Source organism: Girardinichthys multiradiatus, chromosome 8 (genome assembly GCF_021462225.1).
Source record: "Girardinichthys multiradiatus isolate DD_20200921_A chromosome 8, DD_fGirMul_XY1, whole genome shotgun sequence".
Lineage (NCBI taxonomy): Eukaryota > Metazoa > Chordata > Actinopteri > Cyprinodontiformes > Goodeidae > Girardinichthys > Girardinichthys multiradiatus.
In genome coordinates this window covers 17,181,361-17,202,002 of record NC_061801.1, presented here as the reverse complement: position 1 = coordinate 17,202,002, position 20,642 = coordinate 17,181,361, and the positions used below count along the sequence as shown (strand labels likewise).

The 20,642-nt window shown below is 37.8% G+C and overlaps 1 protein-coding gene across 3 annotated transcripts; it reads right to left on the bottom strand.

Annotated features, from left to right (window-relative positions):
- st8sia5 (ST8 alpha-N-acetyl-neuraminide alpha-2,8-sialyltransferase 5) lies at positions 1 to 19,188 on the bottom strand. 3 transcript variants are annotated; one of them, XM_047372249.1, is made up of 9 exons: positions 18,376 to 19,188; positions 13,042 to 13,149; positions 12,652 to 12,747; positions 9,882 to 9,974; positions 4,626 to 4,712; positions 3,433 to 3,577; positions 3,197 to 3,309; positions 2,546 to 2,638; positions 1 to 1,591 (listed from the first exon to the last, which is right to left on the bottom strand). In XM_047372249.1, the coding sequence occupies exons 1-9, from the start codon at positions 18,519 to 18,521 to the stop codon at positions 1,129 to 1,131; spliced, it is 1,344 nt and encodes a 447-aa protein (XP_047228205.1). In that variant the 5' UTR covers positions 18,522 to 19,188; the 3' UTR covers positions 1 to 1,128. The 3 variants fall into 3 exon arrangements, with proteins under 3 accessions (XP_047228205.1, XP_047228206.1, XP_047228207.1); XM_047372250.1 differs by lacking the exon at positions 12,652 to 12,747 and having other exon boundaries at positions 18,376 to 19,182; XM_047372251.1 differs by lacking the exons at positions 12,652 to 12,747; positions 13,042 to 13,149 and having other exon boundaries at positions 18,376 to 19,182.
- Between the last annotated feature and the right edge of the window lie 1,454 nt (positions 19,189 to 20,642).

Below are 20,642 nucleotides of genomic sequence, written 5' to 3'. Positions count from 1 at the left end.
TAACACCAAAAGAAAAAGAGTTTTATTACAACAAGCAAGGGCAGCAACCACCATCATTCTTGCACCATTTGATCAGTTATTACTATATTACACAGGTGACTTGGACTTTCTGTGTGTCCTGTCAGCATCTTCCAATGCACTGTAAAAAGGCTTAAGTGTAAACATATTCCAGTGATCATTAAAGCAGGCACACACAAAGCCAAGTATAGAGTAAATTCATGCAGAGCATTTCATGGCAATGAGGTTTATAGAGGATAATTTTGATAGAACATGAGCCAGAAAGGACATGTCCTTTTTTACATCGTAGAAGGTCTTAAATGTCTTTTAATTAAAGAGCCAAACTAACATTTCACTCAGTGATAGGGTAATTGTACATAAGCAGGACACGTGGGTGCATGGCACATTGTCCAAAGGGGTTTTATCTCATATAAGGCAAAAATGGCTTAAGACAAGATCGAAAGCTGGGTTGTTTTGCAGCAGCATGCTGCTTTGTTTTGTGACAGTTCTTGCCCCAAACCAAAAGAAAGATACATCAGTGTCTCACCTTAAATACTGGGGAATATTTTTTGAGGGAGAAACTAGGCCAATGAAAACAGGCCTTTTTAACAGAGTTTGAAAAGACTCAAACCGTGAATCAGAGTAATAGGAAATAGATTACAAAAGTAGACAAGTACATGTTACAGCAGTGTATTCTGATGTTCATTTATTAAAACTATAGTATTTAGTCTTGTTTCACACAAACATTAAGCTGCCACACCCACAGACTGGCCAAGAGAAAGTTAAGATAAGGGCATGATGCCACCCCCACAGCATCCCCTTTTCAGCATCAATACCTGTGCAGTCAAGTAGAAAACACTTCTGTACAGCGGGGCCACTTCAAAAACTTCACAGAAACACTATTATGAAGATCACTTTTTACATTAAACACAAGCATCCTATAGACAGAGACTCAAAGATCGCCACAGTGACATGACAACAGTAAAGGCTCTTTGAAAAGAGAAACGTGTCCAAGTGAGCAATCTTCACCATATTGTTGAACTAATCAGAGCAAATAAGTGTGCACTCCCATTGCCAAGTGAATAATCCTAACAAAAACAAAACTAATTAATTTTAAAACCAGAAAGAAGATCATGTGCAGTGCCCTGTATGTACACTGATGATCCCCCGCGTGTGCATGTGGATGAAGTTAAAAATTTCATGAGGCATAGCGTGGAAGCCAGGCCTTGGCTTCACATTGTCATAGTAGTGGTGAGTAATAAAGATGCCTGCGGGGTTCATGGGAAACGCCCAGAAACCATAGAGGTGGACCTCTTCGCAGAGCTCCAAGGCAGCAGTCACTAGCATGAGGCCGCTGCTGAGGCGTTTTGCCCGAACGCCCTGCACCGCCCAGAAACGCTGCACGTTCAGGAGATACTGCGGGTGGAAGAAGAAGACGCCTCTTTGGGAGTCAAAATCGTCTAGCATGTACTTGACTCGGAAAGACACATCAGTGTTGCGGGTGTTGTAAAAGGCGGGTAGCACCACTGATGAGTTCTCATAGTTCTGGAGGACTTCGTAAAATGGCCGCCGCCATTTCTCCAGCTTCTGAAATCTAGGGAGAAAACAAAACAAAAAAACTGTTGCAAAAAACTGAAAACCAATCTGAATATTGAGAAGATAAACAATGCATTGCAAATGTTTTAAGACCCTTCAAACCTTTTTACATTTTGTTAAGTGGCAACAACAAACCCCTATGTATTTTATAGTGGTTTTTGTGATCAGCCAACACAAAGTGGAAAATAATTGTGAAGTGGAAGTAAAATGAATTTCAACAAATATATGGTAATGTGTAGAATGCATTTGTATTCACCCTCCTGAGTCAATATTTTGTAGAACCACCTTTCCTTGTCCTTGCTGAAGAAAAGCATCCCCACACGATACTGCCACATCATTTTCCACTGTGTGTGTTCACAGTGATGTGTGGTGTTAGTTTTTAGATAGCATTTCCCATGTAGGTAAAAACATCCAACTATGGTTTCATCTGACCAGAGCAGCTGTTGCCAGAAGTTTACTGTATCCATTGCAGGGCTTGGGGCAAACTGGAAACAGAAATTTGTAAGACTTTCATTAAACAGAGACTTTCTTCTTGCCACCTCTCCACAAGAGATTGCGCTATGGACTGCAAAGCAAGTAGCTATCCTGTGGACAGATTCTCCTACCTGAGCACTGGATTTTTTCAGCTCCTCTAAAGTTACCAATGGTCTCTTGGCTGCTTTTCAGATTAATGCTCTCCTAGTCTGTTCTAAGAGGAGAAATACAGCCTATACTGGTAGGTTTGAAGTTGCCATAACTGTTCCATTTTCAGATGATGATGAGAAAGTCTGAAATCCATGTAGCATTTGACTTCAAATTTACAATTATGTGCCTTGTGTTGGTCTTTCCTATAATTTTCAATAAAACACATAGACATTGGTGGTTGTAAAAGAAATATGTGGAAGGATTTTCAGGGTTGTCCATGCTTTTGCAAGGTACCGTAATCTCTTGCTAGCCCCCATATTTATAATACCTTTCTGTAATAATGCTTGGATTTATGGTCACCAGGTCTGTTTTGGTGCCCACATCCACTGAGTATTTCTCATTGATGGGTGGCACGTTGCATCTGCAGGAGAAAAGGGAAAGAGAAAGATTTTCCTTTAGAGTTTATATAATTGTTTTTCATTTTGAATTCATAAGAGCTGTACACCATTGCTGTTTCCCTCATGTTTTCTTTTCTCGGAGACTAAAATTAAATACAAAGACTTTCTCCTATTCTAATAAAATAGTTAGGTAATTTTCACTCAGACAGCCTCTTGTTTTGATGTCCATTCAAGTTCAAACATTAATTTAGCACAGTGAATTACAATTTTTTTGTGTGCTTCAAATGAGAATAGGTTGGAAATTATAAAAATTGAGTATTATTTATTGTTTATACAACATACCCAAGGTAAAAATGATAGAATAATTGGATAGCTAAAGTTAGAGCATAATAATAACTGATATTGGGATATTTTTATCTGTTCCATATGAAATCAAGAATCAGCTAAAAGATGTTTAGATTAAAATCAAAATATTAATAAATTATTAATTTTAACCTCCCTAGAAACATTTCTGATAAAACATAATGAAAGTCTTAGACAGTCTTAAATAACAAAAGATAAAAAGATTATTTCCTGCATACCTGAAAACAAAATCAGCGGAATCGATTTCTTTTCCACATTTGCTGTTCTTGATGATACCACCGTTTCCAATGACGGCACATTTTTTGAACTGGGATTTGGAATACGGCATATCCTAGATTTCAGAAACACAACACAGAGAAGCTTCAGAAATTGAAAAGATCACACCACACCAGCAACTGAAAAGAAGAAAACTGAAAGAAAGAAGCCAAAACCCATTGAGAGAAATTGAACTCACATCTGGGAACATCTTGAAGATCTCTGTGGTAATGGGAAGGATGCCACTGGTATCCACCTCATACCTCAGCTTGGATCCTGCAGGAGTGTTTTTCTTGGTGGTGAACAAAAAGGATGGAGCATTACAGCAGCGGGATAGAGACATCCTTTAAAAGAAAAAACATGAAATCATAGAAGATAATATAAGAAAGTGATGATGCCACAATCATATCTAAAACTGCTGTCACACAATGTTTTATCTTGCCATGTATGTCGAGGTATCTACAATGCTTTTTACAGGACTAAAAAAATTTAAAGAAATGAAGCGGTGTTTACTCTATTTCCCAAAAACAAAGTTGTTGTTTTTTGTCTATTTTCATGCTGGTCATCTTGGGTTAGAAATTCAATTTTGTACACACAGTCTAAAAGTATTTATTAGCTGGATCAGTCAGAAAATAAATCTAAGTCTCTTGCCATGTCAGCCACGCCAAGCACTCCACAAATCTTCATCAGTGCAGATTGAGTATCTGCATAGAGTTGAATGATAAAATGTAACGCATTATCGGGTCACTGCTGTGTCATTTATGTTAAATTTAGGGAAATTTTGCAACAATGATGTCTATGTGTGTGATATACCACATCCCCACTTTGCAAGAGTCATGCCACAGAACCTTTCAACATGTCCAAAACACTGGAGCTGGAACTTGAGATCAAATTATGAATGTTACATTATTATATGCTTAGAAAGTGATGCTAGTGCATAATTTTCTTTAACCATGTATATTTATACATCTTTTAAAATTAAAGGCATATATGCAGTAGTGGAATAGGGGTATAAAGCCAGAATAACCTGTGTGTTATGTTGGCATGTTAATAAAAACTAACAGTAAAAAGCACTGTTTCCAGACATCAAAATTGAATCAGGAAATAAACATATTATGTTCCTTCTTATAACTTAACTATTTAGACACAATGGTAACATGGCTTTCTTTTTTAGGCATTTCCCATAGAACACAGGCAGATCAAAGTGCACATACACCACACTTAGTGTTCTTCCACAAAATAGTACCACTAAACAATGTATAGCTACTGCTAAAAAACACATATTGTAGAAAACATTTGTATTTTTTAGGTTAAAGAGAAAAAGTTTAGGTTTTGTAAAACACTACCAATGTTCAGATATGCTGGTTTTCTGCTAAAATGAATGGGACTGACTTAAAGTTGCTGGTCTCCTCCTTGTTCTGCTCCCATCTGCAGACCTGTAGGTTTCGCCATCTTTCAAACAGCTCTGAGGTTTTCACCCTGGTAGACAGAATTCATAGATTTAGGAGTGAAATTCATGTCATCATAATTTTTTTCCCAGTTAGGTTTCTTTAGGTAAATACGGGGGACTCAAAATTACAATTGGAAAAAAAGGAAGACAAAATCTGCAGTGGTTAGTTAGTTAGTTAGTTAGTTAGTTAGTTAGTTAGTTAGTTAGTTAGTTAGTTAGTTAGTTAGTTAGTTAGTTAGTTGGTTAGTTAGTTAGTTAGTAGGCTTAAGTATTGCTGCAAATGGAAAACTTAAAAAAGCTTATCTGCATATTTCAGACAGGGTTTTTTTAATATAACCTTTTCCTTGAGATAATTGAAGAATTTGACTCATGTCATTATTAAGGATGATAGCAGAGAAGCTCTACTACTGCCAGTAGCTAAAGTCCTTTTGTCCAACAGTGAGAATAAGTTTGACAGAAACTTTGACAACCTGGCCTCTGTACATAAAAGGTCAGTGGACAATATTCCTATTCTTATTAGAGAAGATAAACTGCTGAGATTGCTTCTGGCACCTCTGGCTCATTAAGATGTGTAATGAAGCTGAGAAGTAATGAAATGCATTATGTAAATGTTAATTTTATCATTCTGTAAAGAAACGGATAGTGTAAGATTACAGTGAAAATTCAAGCAGTTTTTAGCCTTTTTATTTATTGTTTGTTTGATAAGCCCTTAATGTAAAAAAGACACTTGCTAAAGAGTGCTAAATTTAGACAAGATATATCAGCATATTTTAAAGCTAGAAAACCTGAAAAGCTTAAAAGAGTGAACCCCCAAACCTGAAATGGATAATGACATTGCAACAGTATTGGGAGCAACTTGCTTTTATTCTATGGTTGTAGGCAATAAAAAAAACTTTTTAGCACAAATATGTAAAATGGAGCTAAGAAATACCCAACACAGTTCATGCCATATGTCCAATAACTTGAGCAGCGAGTACCAAACCAAGAGGTGTTGTTTGCTAGCATAACGTTAATGATGTAAGAATTATTTTACATGTTAATAGCTTTAGAATCATCATTATTTTTCTTTACTGTATATGAGCCAAATGAAGGAGATAATGTTTGACTGCAGATGCTGTCTAAGTATTAAACCTTCCACCAGATATGTAGCATTAACTTGAAGTGACTATTACAGTCAAACAACATGGAGAAAATTAGCTGCAGAGGGACTTATAGAGGTTGAGTGACATGACAATAGTGTCCTCATTATAATGTTTGACAGCTACATTTAAACCCTGTGGGTAAAACACATACTGATAACGTGAAGAAAAGTGAGACTTGCACAATCACCGCATGGCTTCCTTATTACAAAGTATTCTGTTGACACATTTATTCAAAGAAATAAGAGACCAGTGCACATCAGAAACAGTGTTACAATGCTTCAATTTAGGAACTCAAGTTCAAATCTGCTATTGCTATTTCTGTCTTTGATGGCCATTGTGTTATGCACTGATGCCTGAGTTTTGTGTTACAGATCAACAATGTCACTCGTCAGCAGCGCACAACTGCTTTCTTGACTATCTCATGATTGCTTTCTTTCTCACTTTTTGAAAATTGTCAGGTAGTATAGTTTTAACCAGCTTTGCTTTCTCAGCTCTATTTTCTGTATTGTGCATTTTGTGTTTTTTTCAGTTGGGATGATATGATATGATGCGCTGGTTTGAAGATGGGTTCTTTACTTCTGGTCTAAAATGTTTGTGTGGCATTTATGGTGTAGCCATTTCTCTCAATCATTTTCATTTGCATCTTGGACAGTTAATATTTCTAAAGGTGGAGGTTGTGTCATGACTTTATGGCAAGTAAATATCTTACCTGCAGAAGACAACTCTTTTAGCATCTTGACTTTGACATAGCAGATATTACTTTTAACTGCCAACAACTAATTGGAGCAAGCCTGAGACAAACGTAGACATCTGTGATGTTTAAACTGCTTCAAGAATGTAATTCATGTTCATAAAAATTATTCCAAATAAATTTGTATCTATCTGTCACTCTTCCATTTAGCCAGTTTTGATAAACAACTCTAAATGGTTAACATTAATGTCCTTTAAATTTGAAACATGTATTGCAAGATGATGTATGACCAGATAAACTATCTGTTAAGAAAGTATTACAATGTGAAAACGAAATAAAAATGTTTAAACATTTTAGTTAAAAGTTTATTTTTAATTTTTTACTACCTTTTATAATATACCTGCTTTTATACTACTACCTTTTTACTACCTTACTTTTCTATAAGATAATTGCTCTTCTAGATAGATCTAAGATAGTTTCACCTTCTGTTTTCTTTCAAGTCAAGATCCTAAACTCAAAGACAAAGAAAAAAGACAACATTGTCTTTTTTCTGATTAATGTCTAAATGTGGGGTAGATCAAACCTATTTGTTTAGACTCAGTTTGGCAAAGAGATATGGATTAAAAAGTCAAATTCGTCAATACTGAATAAGTACTGTAATGGAAATTATTTTATTAAGTGTTCCAAAGTGTGTGACCTTTGGGTTACCTCACTTCTGTGAACATCTGTGTTAGGGAGTAAGCTGTAAAAGCCATTATCAGAAGTTTAATGGTTAAAATCCACAGTTAGGATGATGTGTTGGGAAGGACAGATGGGTTCCCAGATAACTTTGTCACCTCTGAACTCGAGAAGGGTCTGGGGTCGTAAAACACAGACTCTTTGAAGTTGAGATAACACTGTCATGTTCTGGTATAAATACTGTGTGTAAATGTTGATCGGGGCTCTTTTTCACTGACTAACCTCAGTGTCAGGGTCTTCAAACGCTGAATGCCTTTGAATAAAACTTATAAAGACAAAGTCCGGATTTTCTCTTGTTATGAGTCAACTTCTACCCACTTTGATAAGAAAATTCCACAACAATTTTAGCGTCACGAACAGGATCTAACGTGCCAGAGGAGACCGCAGGATGGGACACGGACGCCTGGCCAGCCTGAGAGTTGTTCTCAGTCCACTTCCATTTTACGGAGGGGAGTCCTTGTGCCCGCCTGCGGCTTCTGGCCGATTGGATCCGAACTATTTGTCTTCAAATATATCTGGGTGAGAAGTTGCTCTGTATGATATAATGTATATTATTATTTTTATTACACATTAACCATCATCTCCTAACTAATTAATTAGGTTCCAGAGTTGCGAGAGGGAGGACATCAGCTGAGGGCCCAGTCACCCTGCAAAAGGAATTGCAGGGAGGTTCTCATTGGTAACAATGGGATAAAGCAAAACACAGGGTTTTGCGGGTGGTTTTTAGCAATTTTCTACACCTCATAAAGGAGAAAAGCCAGAGGGCAGACGTGCCGCTGAACAGGTAAAAAAAAAGTGGTTCCGGAACCTTGAGGCATCAGGGATGTCTCCTTCTTCATACTCTGATTTATAAAATAATGAAAGGAAAAAGTGGGGATGATTGTGTTAAATGTGCTTTAATTTGGAAGATAAGTTTGGTTTTTCACAGCGTGGAAGTTTGAGTGTAAATAAGTTAAATAGTTTAAATAGTTTCAAGTAAAACAGTTGATGGATGCAGATGGAAAAATAAAAAAAAACATAAGGAAAAGATTAAAAAGCACAGAGTGCATCAATTAAGGGGTTAAAGAGTTCAAACTTTCCTGAAGGAAGTTTCGTTTGTCTTAAATATTGCGATCAGTCGGGAAAGAAGGTAAAAGTGAAAAGGGACATTAGAGATGCGAAAAGTCAATCAGAAGAAGGGAGTGTAATGGAAATTATTTTATTAAGTGTTCCAAAGTGTGTGACCTTTGGGTTACCTCACTTCTGTGAACATCTGTGTTAGGGAGTAAGCTGTAAAAGCCAGTATCAGAAGTTTAATAGTTAAAACCCACAGTTAGGATGATGTGTTGGGAAGGACAGATGGGTTCTCAGATAACTTTGTCACCTCTGAACTCGAGAAGGGTCTGGGGTCGTAAAACACAGACTCTTTGAAGTTGAGATAACACTGTCATGTTCTGGTATAAATACTGTGTGTAAATGTTGATCGGGGCTCTTTTTCACTGACTAACCTCAGTGTCAGGGTCTTCAAACGCTGAATGCCTTTGAATAAAACTTATAAAGACAAAGTCCGGATTTTCTCTTGTAATGAGTCAACTTCTACCCACTTTGATAAGAAAATTCCACAACAGTACGATGACAAGTCAATCTGAAACAGCCCAAAACATTTGTTAAAGGGCATGTAATGTGTAAAGGGAGGACAGTTCCTGACCCTTTAAAATAGCATTTGAAGTTCCAAGTTAAATATCTGTTTCTGGTTTAAATTTTTATCTCAATATATTTTATATTTCTGTAGCAAAATACGTGTAACAAGTCCTTTAGTGTTGTTGCAGTGTTTTTGCCTCTTTCTTTGGCATTAGCAAATGATAGTACTCGAAAACATAACAAAAGTGAACACAAGAAACCCTAAATACCATGGCTTGGAGCAATTTATTTAGAAGTTCTTTCAGTTTTTCAGAAGCAATTCTAAAGGTTCATGAGCCCCAAAATGGAGCAACCTTGCAGCATTAAGAACAATTTTAGAGTCTGCACGCTATGTCTACTGGTCATTTTTATAAGGGTCATCCAAAGGTTGGGTCACAATAAAGTTTTTCATTCTCTGGGTTAGCTGAAATCTTTTACTCTGTTCCTTTCCTTGCAGCAACCATTCAGTCCTGGTAAAGATTTGCAATAAAGCCTTGAAATAAATTGATCTAACTGAGGTAGCGTAATCTCATACTGAAACTTTAGAAAAATCTAAACTTGCATTTGATAACATATATTTCTTTAGTGATTGCTGTTTCAGGGAGGTATGACATAAAAGAGCGTTCCATTGCCTCTCTTCAGAAGATGAAAGACAGGAAAACATCAAATTTTCATAATAACTCAAATGTTTTAAAGAACTGGAGCAGTGACAGACAAAGCTAGATGAGGACCCAAGTTTATCCTGCCACCCCACATAGTGAAGAAGCTGGAAAGGAAGGTAAAAAAAAGTTATCCAAATCTCAATGTTAGAGAGCTGCATCTTAGGGCCACCAAATATCTGTAAAGGTAATGTATTTTAAGGCTTATGTGCACATCTTTACAAGGAATGACATAACTGTTCAGGCTCCTGGTACATGAATGGTAGTCATCTAGCTCATACATAAGTATCATCATAATTGATCACTCACATTGTCAGGACTTTGACGTCCATAATCTCCTGTCTGAGCTCCCTGCAAGCCGTGGAGTTGAATTCAAAAGGGCCATCATAATTTTCCAGATACCTGGAGGGATAAACACAGTCACCCTCTGCCTACAGCAACTGGCAGACAAGAAAATCAACAGATTAACAATAAACAGTTTTAATAAATTACAGTGTAAACAAATTAACAGTAAATCAAACAATTTATAATTTACCGTCTGTTTTGAGTTCATGAAATCTAAGAGTACAGGTAGCAATTTGGGATGAAACAATGACAGGAGTGATGCAGGCAATTTTTGGCATCACAAACAGGAAAGTAATATTCTGTTCATTGGACACTTGCACCAGATTCTATAACATCTTAGACTAAACCAAAAGGATACATTTTGTGGAGAAATATTAAAGCACTCATATTTTCACATATTAAACTTGTTAAAATGAAACTTGCATGGTGTTAAACTGGTACTGTGGGTTTTTATGTGTTTATTTTTTTCATAGAAATAGGAGCATTTAAAAGGAAAACAGGGTTGATTCAAGCTCAGTTGGTTAAAATGGAGAATGGTTACTATGTAATGTCTGATGAATATGAGCATATGAGTGTTTGTGCTTATGCATCACCATACACAGTAACTAACACTGAAAGACCTCTGTACTGGCTGCATTAAGAGAGTACTTTGACTAAAATTATAATTTTGTGCTGCTTCCATCCACTGGAGACATGACACACAAGTGGTAATAATGGGGTGAAAGTCCAAAGCCTCTCTGCACAAAATCACCCAAACAAAGCTGCTGTTTCAAGCAGCATTACTCAAAAATGTTAAAGCGCAGACAGAAGCAAATATGTATGGACTATTTTGTATTGCAACCCTGGATACAGTGATGCAGTGCTGCCAGTGCTTTTATAAACAGTATAGGATGACAGTGATGTCATAATTTGTGGGTGTTGTTTTGGATTATGGTGCAAAATGCACTCCATGATAGAAAGCACTCCATGATGACTTTATTTAAGTCATACTGGAAGAGGTTTTTCAGAGCAAAATAAATAAATAAATAAACCTCTTTCTAATACCCCGCCTTTGAGTTGTCTCTGTCATGTGAGTTTCTTTGGGTGTCCCACATTAACTGTAATCATTTCCTTTGTCGTTGATAGTGTCATTGTTATTTCACTTCAGAATGTTAAGCAATATTATATGTATTATTGTCTGTATTGCACTAAAATGTACTGCTGTTTTATGCACGTTTTGGCAGAAGGGTGGGTGGGTGGCTTGAGGTTTATTTCCAATGAGGAAACTTGTTTCCACATACAAGTTTTGAAAATACAAATTGCCTGCTGAAACAAATTTTGTTTTGCATTCAGAGGTTCTACAGTAGATTATTGTGGCTCCAGTCCCCCAAATGTTACAAGAGGACATCTTAATTGGGTACTTATTGCCTGCTTACTTATTCGTTTAAACACAAGCAATAATAAATGTTGATCAGTTTCTGTCAACTTGCACATTCAAAACTGTTCCAATAAACTAAGAAGCTGCACTGATAATAAATAGAAAATAAAAACAATCTAAAGGTGAAACAAAAATAGATCAAGGTTTGCATTAGCCAGATTATAAGGTTCATAATGGTCTTGCTAATGGTTGTTAACCCTGAAACATAAGTTAAGGTCATTGTTAGGTTTGAATCATTTCATGAGAAATGATCCCTTTATAAATCAATGTACAATGTGCATTTCACAAATATCAATTATATGTCATTACTACATACATAACAGTTGGGGAATGGCAGGATTTAGCAGCAACAACAATTTCAGTTTGTTCAAATGAATTTTGGCATTTGCTAAATATTAAATGAGACATGGGTTTTTGAAATATGGAAAAATAGAACATATTACCTGTGCCTCCGAAGGTAAATGAGTCAAGTGATTTAAAGACATGGAAACAAAACAATGTAACAAGCATAAAAACGAAAGAGATGCATCAAAGGAACAAGATGCTGAGATGAAATGGAACAAAGAGGAATGATGAAACTGGTTGTCTACATCCACCTGATGATGCAGTGTATTTCTGAGGTTATTCTGGGTTTGTGTAACAGACTTGACATACTAAACCGAGTTGTTCATTTTTTTTGTTTTAGCTAAGATGATGAAACTTTTGCAAGTGTGCTCTGTTCAGGTTCAAAAGCAAGACATAGATACTTAACTACACTAGATGAGTTTCATCCCGTAAGGCATCTAGGATTAACCAATCCAGCATTTTACCTCAGATATTGACAACTGTTATGAAGATTTGGAGATTTGAAGGAAGGGGGTGGGGGGATCTGTCACATTCCTGTCTTCTTGTAACAGCAGAAAGGTTTAAAAGGAGGGAGTAAATCCAGGTCGCAGAGAGAGACAATGCAGATGTGAGAAGGGGAGATAGAAGGAGCAGACGCAGGTGTCCTAACTATGTACATGGCATACACACAGAAAGCTGTGCAGGACACAAGAGACACAGGTTGGGGAGGGAAAGGCATTTGAAGATGGGTGCTGGATGGGCACACAAAGGGACAAGGAGAAGCCAGTACATCAACAGGAGACCGTGGCTCAACCAGCTTCGGAGGGTGAGTGGGAAGGGGTGGTCGACAGGGTTAGACAACATGCAAGAGCAAATCTTAAGTGCAACCACCACTGAAAAATATGAGTTTATACCATTCAAACTAATGACAAAGAAAGAGACATTCTTGGGTTTCTGTGAAAAAGACTAGAAAATGCCTTCAAACCGGCCTACCTTTGAGAGTGGTTTTTTTTCTTCTTAATATCGGCTAGGCAGGGTGTGACTATTACGGAGATCTGTGAATCTGGCTGAATATTCTGACGGAAACATCTGTCAACATGCAGACAGGTCAAGTTAGAGTTAAATGTTGTCCTGCAACATCACCACCCCCTGCCAACTTCCTTAACCTGCAGATTTTCAACACAAGAAAAAGAAAATTGCAAATGCACTACAGCTGTTTGTGCTCTTTCTACAGTCTCTGAGGAGACTCATGGGCATATCCCGGTCCACACATGCTGGCCCGGGTTGTCACTATGATGAATCCTATCTCTCTTTCTCTTTCTCACACTCATACTCCCTCTTTTTTATGGAGATGTTGTGTAGTTAGTCAGGATTGAAATGTACCTTTTCCTTCCATTTCTGGCAGGCTTCAGAGATCCGTCATCGAAGAAATTAACGGGGCCGGTCCAATTTCCGGTCTCGTCCCCTTTGACTCGGCTAAACTGTTGCGCACTAGTAAAAAAATCAGTCAGTTTATTTGGTATTTATTTAGTCCTTGTTCTGTGCACACACACACACTCACAACCAAGTCCACTTATCCACTCACAAATCTTCAAACTGCACACGCTTAGTCATGCACAGGCTCGAGAAAACGGAGTATGACACCAAACATGGTTTAAAGTTACGTTTTTTGCTGATGACCCTCTGATTTGAGTGGTTAATTCATGCTTTGCTGGACTGCTTTCCTAATCCTGAGCATGAGTTAAAAATTTTTGCTGTTCAATATTGGCTTGCTTGACCATTAGACTTGTAAGGCAATGTACTAAAGTCAATGTAATTTAAAGAGCAAAACAATAATCAGTTCCAGTTTACTGCAAATGTCAAATTGCCTCTAAGGGACTGATGCCAACAGATTTGCCAAGTCTTCTGTGGCAAATTTAAAGCCAACATAAAGATGCCAATTTAGACCACTTCCACAACTTATTGCTTGTAAACACAGTTTAAGAGAACATCAGTTAACCTATTGTTTCTAATTCCTTTTGGTTACATCCATATTCCATCTATCCAAACATGCCAGGGTGTAAAACGTTTAATAAATGACTGACAGTTATGCAAGTGCTCATGTGAGTCATTTCTGTGAGTGCTCTGTGGGTGTTAAGATAATTTAGGCGGGGGGAGAGTGAACCCTAAGAGCCTCTCTGGATGCATTATGTGAGCGAGCATTCAACACAGGGGAATGGTGTCAATGCCATTCTGTGGGCACTTAAAGCCTTCCCAAGTGCCTCTCCAGCATCTATGTCCCGCTCTGCAAGCAGAAGTAAATGTGAACATGCTGAAATATGAGGAGTTTGGGGTGTTTATAGGGGATGTGTGCTTGAAATGGATCAAAAGCTTATCAAAGCAGACATATTAAGGCACCAACAACTTGCCCACTGAATGCTGATTACATAAACCTCTTATTCTTATGTGAAAACTCATGCCTACAAGAACAGTTTAATATCTTGAATCCAATGATGCAGAGAATTTTACTTATTTATCCTGTTTACCGGTGCGGGTGCTGGACCCAATCCAGACGGAGCGCCATCTAGACCATTTATCTGCTGCTGCTGACTTAATTATCAGCTCAGCTCAGACTAATCCAAGCATTAAGAGATAAACAAGCACTAATCTGATCTGCATTCTCTTGTCCCACCATCAGGGGCTGTAGGCAAAGAGACTGAGAGTCTGCATGACTTTTAACCTGTATAGTTTAATGACTTCTATTAGTGTCATAAAGGTCCCAGAGATTTCCACTATTGAAAGTTCTGCCAATATTGATTACATTTCTTGCTAGGTTGGTTTCCCATTTCTTCACTGTATCTTAATGTGTCAAACCTGTCAAATGTCAAGCTTGGTCAAATACTCAAAGGCAGCTCTAACACAGTAGTATTGTCATCATGCAGGATAGATTTTATAAGGGGTTTACTTCTAGGTTCAGGTGCAGTCACCTTTACAAGAATCCCAACCAAGTGAATTAGGATAACTCTACTGTCATTGAGTGGGGACTGAGGTCAACAAGAGAGAGAAAACACAATAGTTCATGTGGCTTCAGTGGTTTAACGCCCCAAAAAGTCATGCATATACCCTCTGTTTCACCATAGTTTCAAATATTGCTCCATATCATTAAACTGAAAAAGGGTTAGGACAGAAAGCTGTGCCGTACCATGAGACACAGCCCGCTTACGCAATGCATCAAGACAGATTCAGACACAGGCAGATTAATCTGAACGATTACTTATTAGCTGGGTGATTAAATGTTACATTTCTCAAAAAAGAGCCACATATTTAGTAGATCCAGATCTGGAAATGTAAAGATTAGCTGTTTCTTTTACTATTATTGTACTCCTAATATGCAGGAGACGATTTTAGATCACAATCAGGCCCATAATCATTTCTGGGCCTGGCATTAAGCATTTGAACCATTCTTGGGTGGATTGATTATTGAATGAACATGTTTAATGAATTTTAAAAACAAGATATGGTTGCACTACTTTTAATTTATTGTAGATTGTCTCTAATTATATGAACACACTTCAATGTAGACATACACCTTCACTGAAATTTGTTAAATGTCCCTTAGAGAGTTGCACCTGAACCACATGCGTTTTGATGCCATCATCATTTTCTGGGAAATCTTTGCCTGGATTGCTCTTCTTGGCAGAATTGGAAGAGTTCATTAAAATAGTTTTGTTTCCTATGAAGGACCTACTTTTAAGCATTGTCTATAAATAGAGTCTGGGCCTACACAGAACTCTTCTTTGTCTATTCCAAAGACATTTTTGACATGTGTTAAGGTTATTGTCCTGGTGGAATACCAGCTGTTGCAGAGTTTCAGCCATCTGACGCAAACTGTCCCTTTTAGATAAAGAATGATGAACAACCAAGGGACCATCAAGGCTCAAGCCTACAATGAACTTTAAGCTTCTGAAACATTATTGTCACTGTTCACAGTAAAGCCAAAAACAACACCATGAACAAAGAGGGTGGCGGATCAAGAAATAAATCCTACTCTAAAACTGACCAATTTAAGCGTGACTAAAATTTGCTGATGGCTGTGTAAACAGTCAAAATATGTCCTGGAGAAAGGTTTGGTCAACCAAGACAGAAACTGAGCTCTCATGCCACAATGATAAAAAAAATCTTAGGAGTCTATGTGCTGATTTTATTCTTAAGAAACCTGTACTGTCATGTATGGTGGTGGTAGCATTGTGCTGAGGGTCTGTTTAGCCACCTTTGATACTGGTGCAGTAGACAAAGAAGATGAGGAAATGAAAAGGGTGACTACCCATCAATTCTTCAGCCTTTCCTCAAATCAACTTTTAGATGGTTGAAACTTAGATACAAGTTGGTGTTCCAACAGAGCAATGAACAAACATCAAATCTGACTTTGGAATGGATAAAGCAGACTGACATGAAGTTTATGGAATGGCTCTGATTTTAATGCTATTTAAAGTTAATGGACTATGCTTAAAAGGTGGGATGGTGCCAGGAGAGCAACTAATTTAAATGAGCTGTACTATTTCTATATCCAGCCATAATTATGCCAGAATCTTGCTGGAGCTACAGAAACTGTGCAGTTTCTCTGTAACTTGTGAAGGGACATTTATCCAAGTATTAGTTTGGGGTGTATGTATATATTTGAGCTTTTATTAATAATTTTGACCCTGAGTTGATTCAAAACAATCCACAATATTTTCAAACTTGTCCACCCAATTCTTGTTTTTTTTCTCATTGAAGTTGGTTGTTTTATAGTTATTCCATTATTCCACCGTGAAAAAAAGATCTGTTTATTTGCATTATTGAAGGTTCACCCTTAATCTAGGAAGAAAAGAGGCTCAAATTCTTAACCACAATTTCTTCTTTCACTGTGTAGATTGAATGAATTCTGACAGAATAAACACTTCAAATGGATTGTCTTTAGAAGCAATCAAACCTGTTCACACCCACTCTTGTTTGGATGGTTACCATCCGGCCTCTTCCAAACCTGTGCCGTTTACTCTAATCCCCCTGAGGGTGTATTTTTAGATGTCACCAATGCCTTCCTTCACAGAAGTATGTCACTCACAGAAATCATAATAAGCTACCTCCAGCTCTGTCATTCCTCGTAATCTGATGTCAGGGAACGCAGGCAGAGAACTGATTCATGGGGACACCGTATTGCAGAAACTCTTTGACCAGTTTTATTGAGTACAATAATGTCCATGGCTCAGCTTAGACTGTAATGGACCTCATGTAGTTAGTGAGGAGCCCTTTGAATTCTCTGGGATTGATGTGTACACAGAGTGACAACACATCTGGAATTGATTGCAGGTATCCAAGTGCTTTCCTTGTTGCATGCATACATGCCTAGTTTGCAGGTTTATTTTGCATTTTCATTATTAGGTCTGAGTTTAGGATGAGAGGAAGCTGGGTGTGGTCAGACCCATGTGAAGGACCTCATTGTTTACACTTGAGGAGAGGGAGATCTGGTAAGATGACAGCTTCTCTTTTGTCTTTCTTGCTCTGCATTTCCCACACTCATGCAAACACACTCATCTCATCACACCCTTTTGCAGTCTCTCCCCCACCCTCTCCCCACTTGTTCAAACAGACTGTAGCAAAATGGCTGCCGCTGAACCCACTGGTATCCGTTGTGCGGCTTGTTCCCACCTCTCTCCCATATGGGCTTGGTGAAGAAGCAAGGAGTAAAAAATAAAGATAAAAATTAAAGGGGGGGTGGGGGTGTGGGGGGGCAGAGATGAAGAGAGTATCGGATCTGAATTCATGGATCTTTTTGGCAGGAGTCAGGATGCATGAATCCAAACTGAGTTTCATCAGACGGGCTCAGCAGGGTGACAGGTGGGATAAGCTCATCCTGCAGCACATATATGTTTGCTTTGAAGGAAGCATATATGTGCTTTCTCTGTAAAAAAAAATAAATAAATAAATAAATATTTATAATTGAGGAGTCCTGTTCTTGGACTGAGAATGGGTGTTCCTTATGAGATTTTTCAAATGGCATACAGATCTGACATCCCAGCTTCTCAGCATCTGCTCGTCTCACAATGATTCTTTGAAAAAGTGTGAAACCTCCTCGAAGTAGATGGCTCGTTGAATGGGTTTGAAAAAGGGGCGTGGAAGAGGGCTCAGTACATATCATTGCAGAGCTGCTACAGACACGGCTCTGCAGTGGCTGTGTGGACCAATAAGAAATACACATCATCTTTAACATGCTGCTATCTGCAGCCATCGTAGTAGCTTTCATTAGCACAATGAGAATCTGATGCTTCTGTAAGATGTAGGCTATGACCAGTCAAGAAGGCTGAAACAGAAAAACAAAGGTTTTCGGAAAAAATAAAGGGAAAACATTACCATATACAGCTGAAGCACTGTTTATGGTATGATTCATGATGCTTAATATTCAGAAAATATCAAAAAATAAATTCTAAGCTGCTGGGGAAAAAAAAAGATGGATGGTTAGTTGCTATTGTTCTCTTAGGCCATCTAATGCTTGTTTCCCCCTGCTCCTATAGTTCAATTCAAAACACTCGAATGAGTATGAGTATCTTTTTATTTTATCATACATATTTTATCTATCATCACTAAACTATTCATTAGTATGAAAACGACAATGAAATCATGCTTTTTAGAGCTTGTTTTTATCTTTACATTACAAACAAGACACTAATTGACTCTTAAGGGGGAAACGTCAACACTTACCTCTTGATGTAATTTTTTCCATAAAGAATCTGTTGCAAAAGCGTGACGAGTCCAAATGCGCAAATAAATATGAAACACAGGGATCTATTGCCGAGTATATCTTTGCCCGACGACGGGTCGGAGTATGCCATCCTTCGGCGCAGCATCAAAAGCTGACGGTGACACCCGGGTAGGTGTCTCTCTTCGCTGCATTCAGAACCAGGACCACAGGTACCTCATAACCGCTGAGTTGAGCTGGACAATGTCCGCCACCTTTCTAGGCAAGTTCTCCGCTCTCAAACCAGAGCATCATTGTTGATGGCTGAAAAGCATCGCAATTTATCACCAGATCTGACTTTTTCTGCTACACATCCAATTCCAAAATAAGTGGTCTTACTCGTTAAGTAATGGGATCAGGTAGAGAATCATCACAAGGTTATGAAGGTGGGTCTGATTCTTGGTTTCTTTCGTTCAACGAGGTGCAGTTGCTCGGTCCGATGCAGACATTGTAGGTTGTGGAAAATAGCGCGCTCAAACGGAGGAAACCTGAAAGGTTAAATAATGAGGGAAAAGCAAAACACGATGAGAGACGTCATCCTCCTGTAGGCTATTTTAGGCTGCTAATATAATATTGACGGGATAAATACACATCCCTTTATGCCTCATCTCAAATCAGTGCAAGAAAACGTGACTGCAATAAAACAGGAGGATGCGCCTTTTCTCAGCCAGGCTGACGGGGGCGCGCCGCGCTCCTCTCACATACTCCTTACTCAGCCAAAGCCCAAGGTCATGGACTGTTTTTCAAGGATGTACCGGCGCACTCACAACATCTTCTTCCCATCCAGGTCATCCGAGGCTGCTGTGTAGAGGCTGCTCATAAACTGTCCTATACAATGTAGCAAAAATGTTCAATGACAAAATGACCAATGAGTTTAATTAGACTTCAAAGGGGCATCAGAGGTGTTGCTAAATATGGGCAATATGGCTCTCTGACAAGGGTGCCATTGTGACAGGGAGCGTCATAAAAACTATGTATGTATTGCTGTTGCACACAGTGTAAGCACGTGTGTAAGAAAAAATATCGGTACACCACTGCTGGCTAATGAAGGTAGTATCTGATTTGAAATGACTACTTGCTGCTAAATTAAATCTGAATGGTGTTAAATCAGCCTCAGTTCAAAATCTAAAATATCTAGAGTGGTCAAACCTGAACTAAATAGCTCTACACTGAACAGGGATTTTTTCAAAAAGACAGTTTAATGTTCATCAAACATTTATTTAATTAAACAGGAGCATAATCTATGCTTTTTATGCATTAATCTCAACAACATAAGTAGAAGAAAAATCACTGAAGGCATTAAATGGTGGGGACCCTCTAAATGTATACAAGTTTGTTTTGCTGCTCTGCTTAACATCTTAACAACAAGATTTTTTTTTTTAGCAGGAATCCAACATGACACCAAGATATATATTTTTGGCTTACTTTCTGAGGTTTGTTTAATAATTGTCCATTGATCTTCAGGTTTAAATAATTGCCAATCAAAGATTGGACCTAGAGGACAAAGAAATGGACACAGTTTTGTTTACATTTAATGTGACACATGACTTATGAAACCGTGCTCCATACTCTACGTACCAATACAATTGTGTTGAAACACTATCATCTACATACATTTAGAAACCTGCACCAATATATGAAAATACCAAATCATTTTTACATAAACTAAAAAGAACTGGACCAAGAACTGAGCCTTGCGGTACACCTATAATACTGTTCTACAAGCAATGATCTCTTGCCACTTATGACAACATATCATTTATTTTTTCCAAGATATGATTTAAACCACTCTAAACTTTGCTAAAAAAATGCGTGGTCAGTTTTAATGCATCATGGGGTGTAAAGTGTAAAATACTTTTTTGAATTCAGAAAATTACTACTTTACTCAGATCAAGTGATGATCTGATCAATAAAGACGCAAGTAGAAAAATAAGGATGAAAACCAGACTTTAAATTAGTTAAATAATTGCTTATTTCAAATGCAGACAATTTTAAAAAATGAAATAAGAAAGTCAGCTGCTAACAGCATACTGTGATTAGTTGTTTTCGCTGTAGCAACAAAGAATTGCTGTTTAATGAGACTAAATATGCCCTTCAAGTAATCACGCCCCTTCAACTTTTTCATGTTTTGTCAGGTTACAACCAAAGACTTTAATGTATTTTATTGGGATTTTTTTAAGTTATTGGCCTTTAATAGCATGCCAGATTATCTGCTCATCCTGCAGCACAC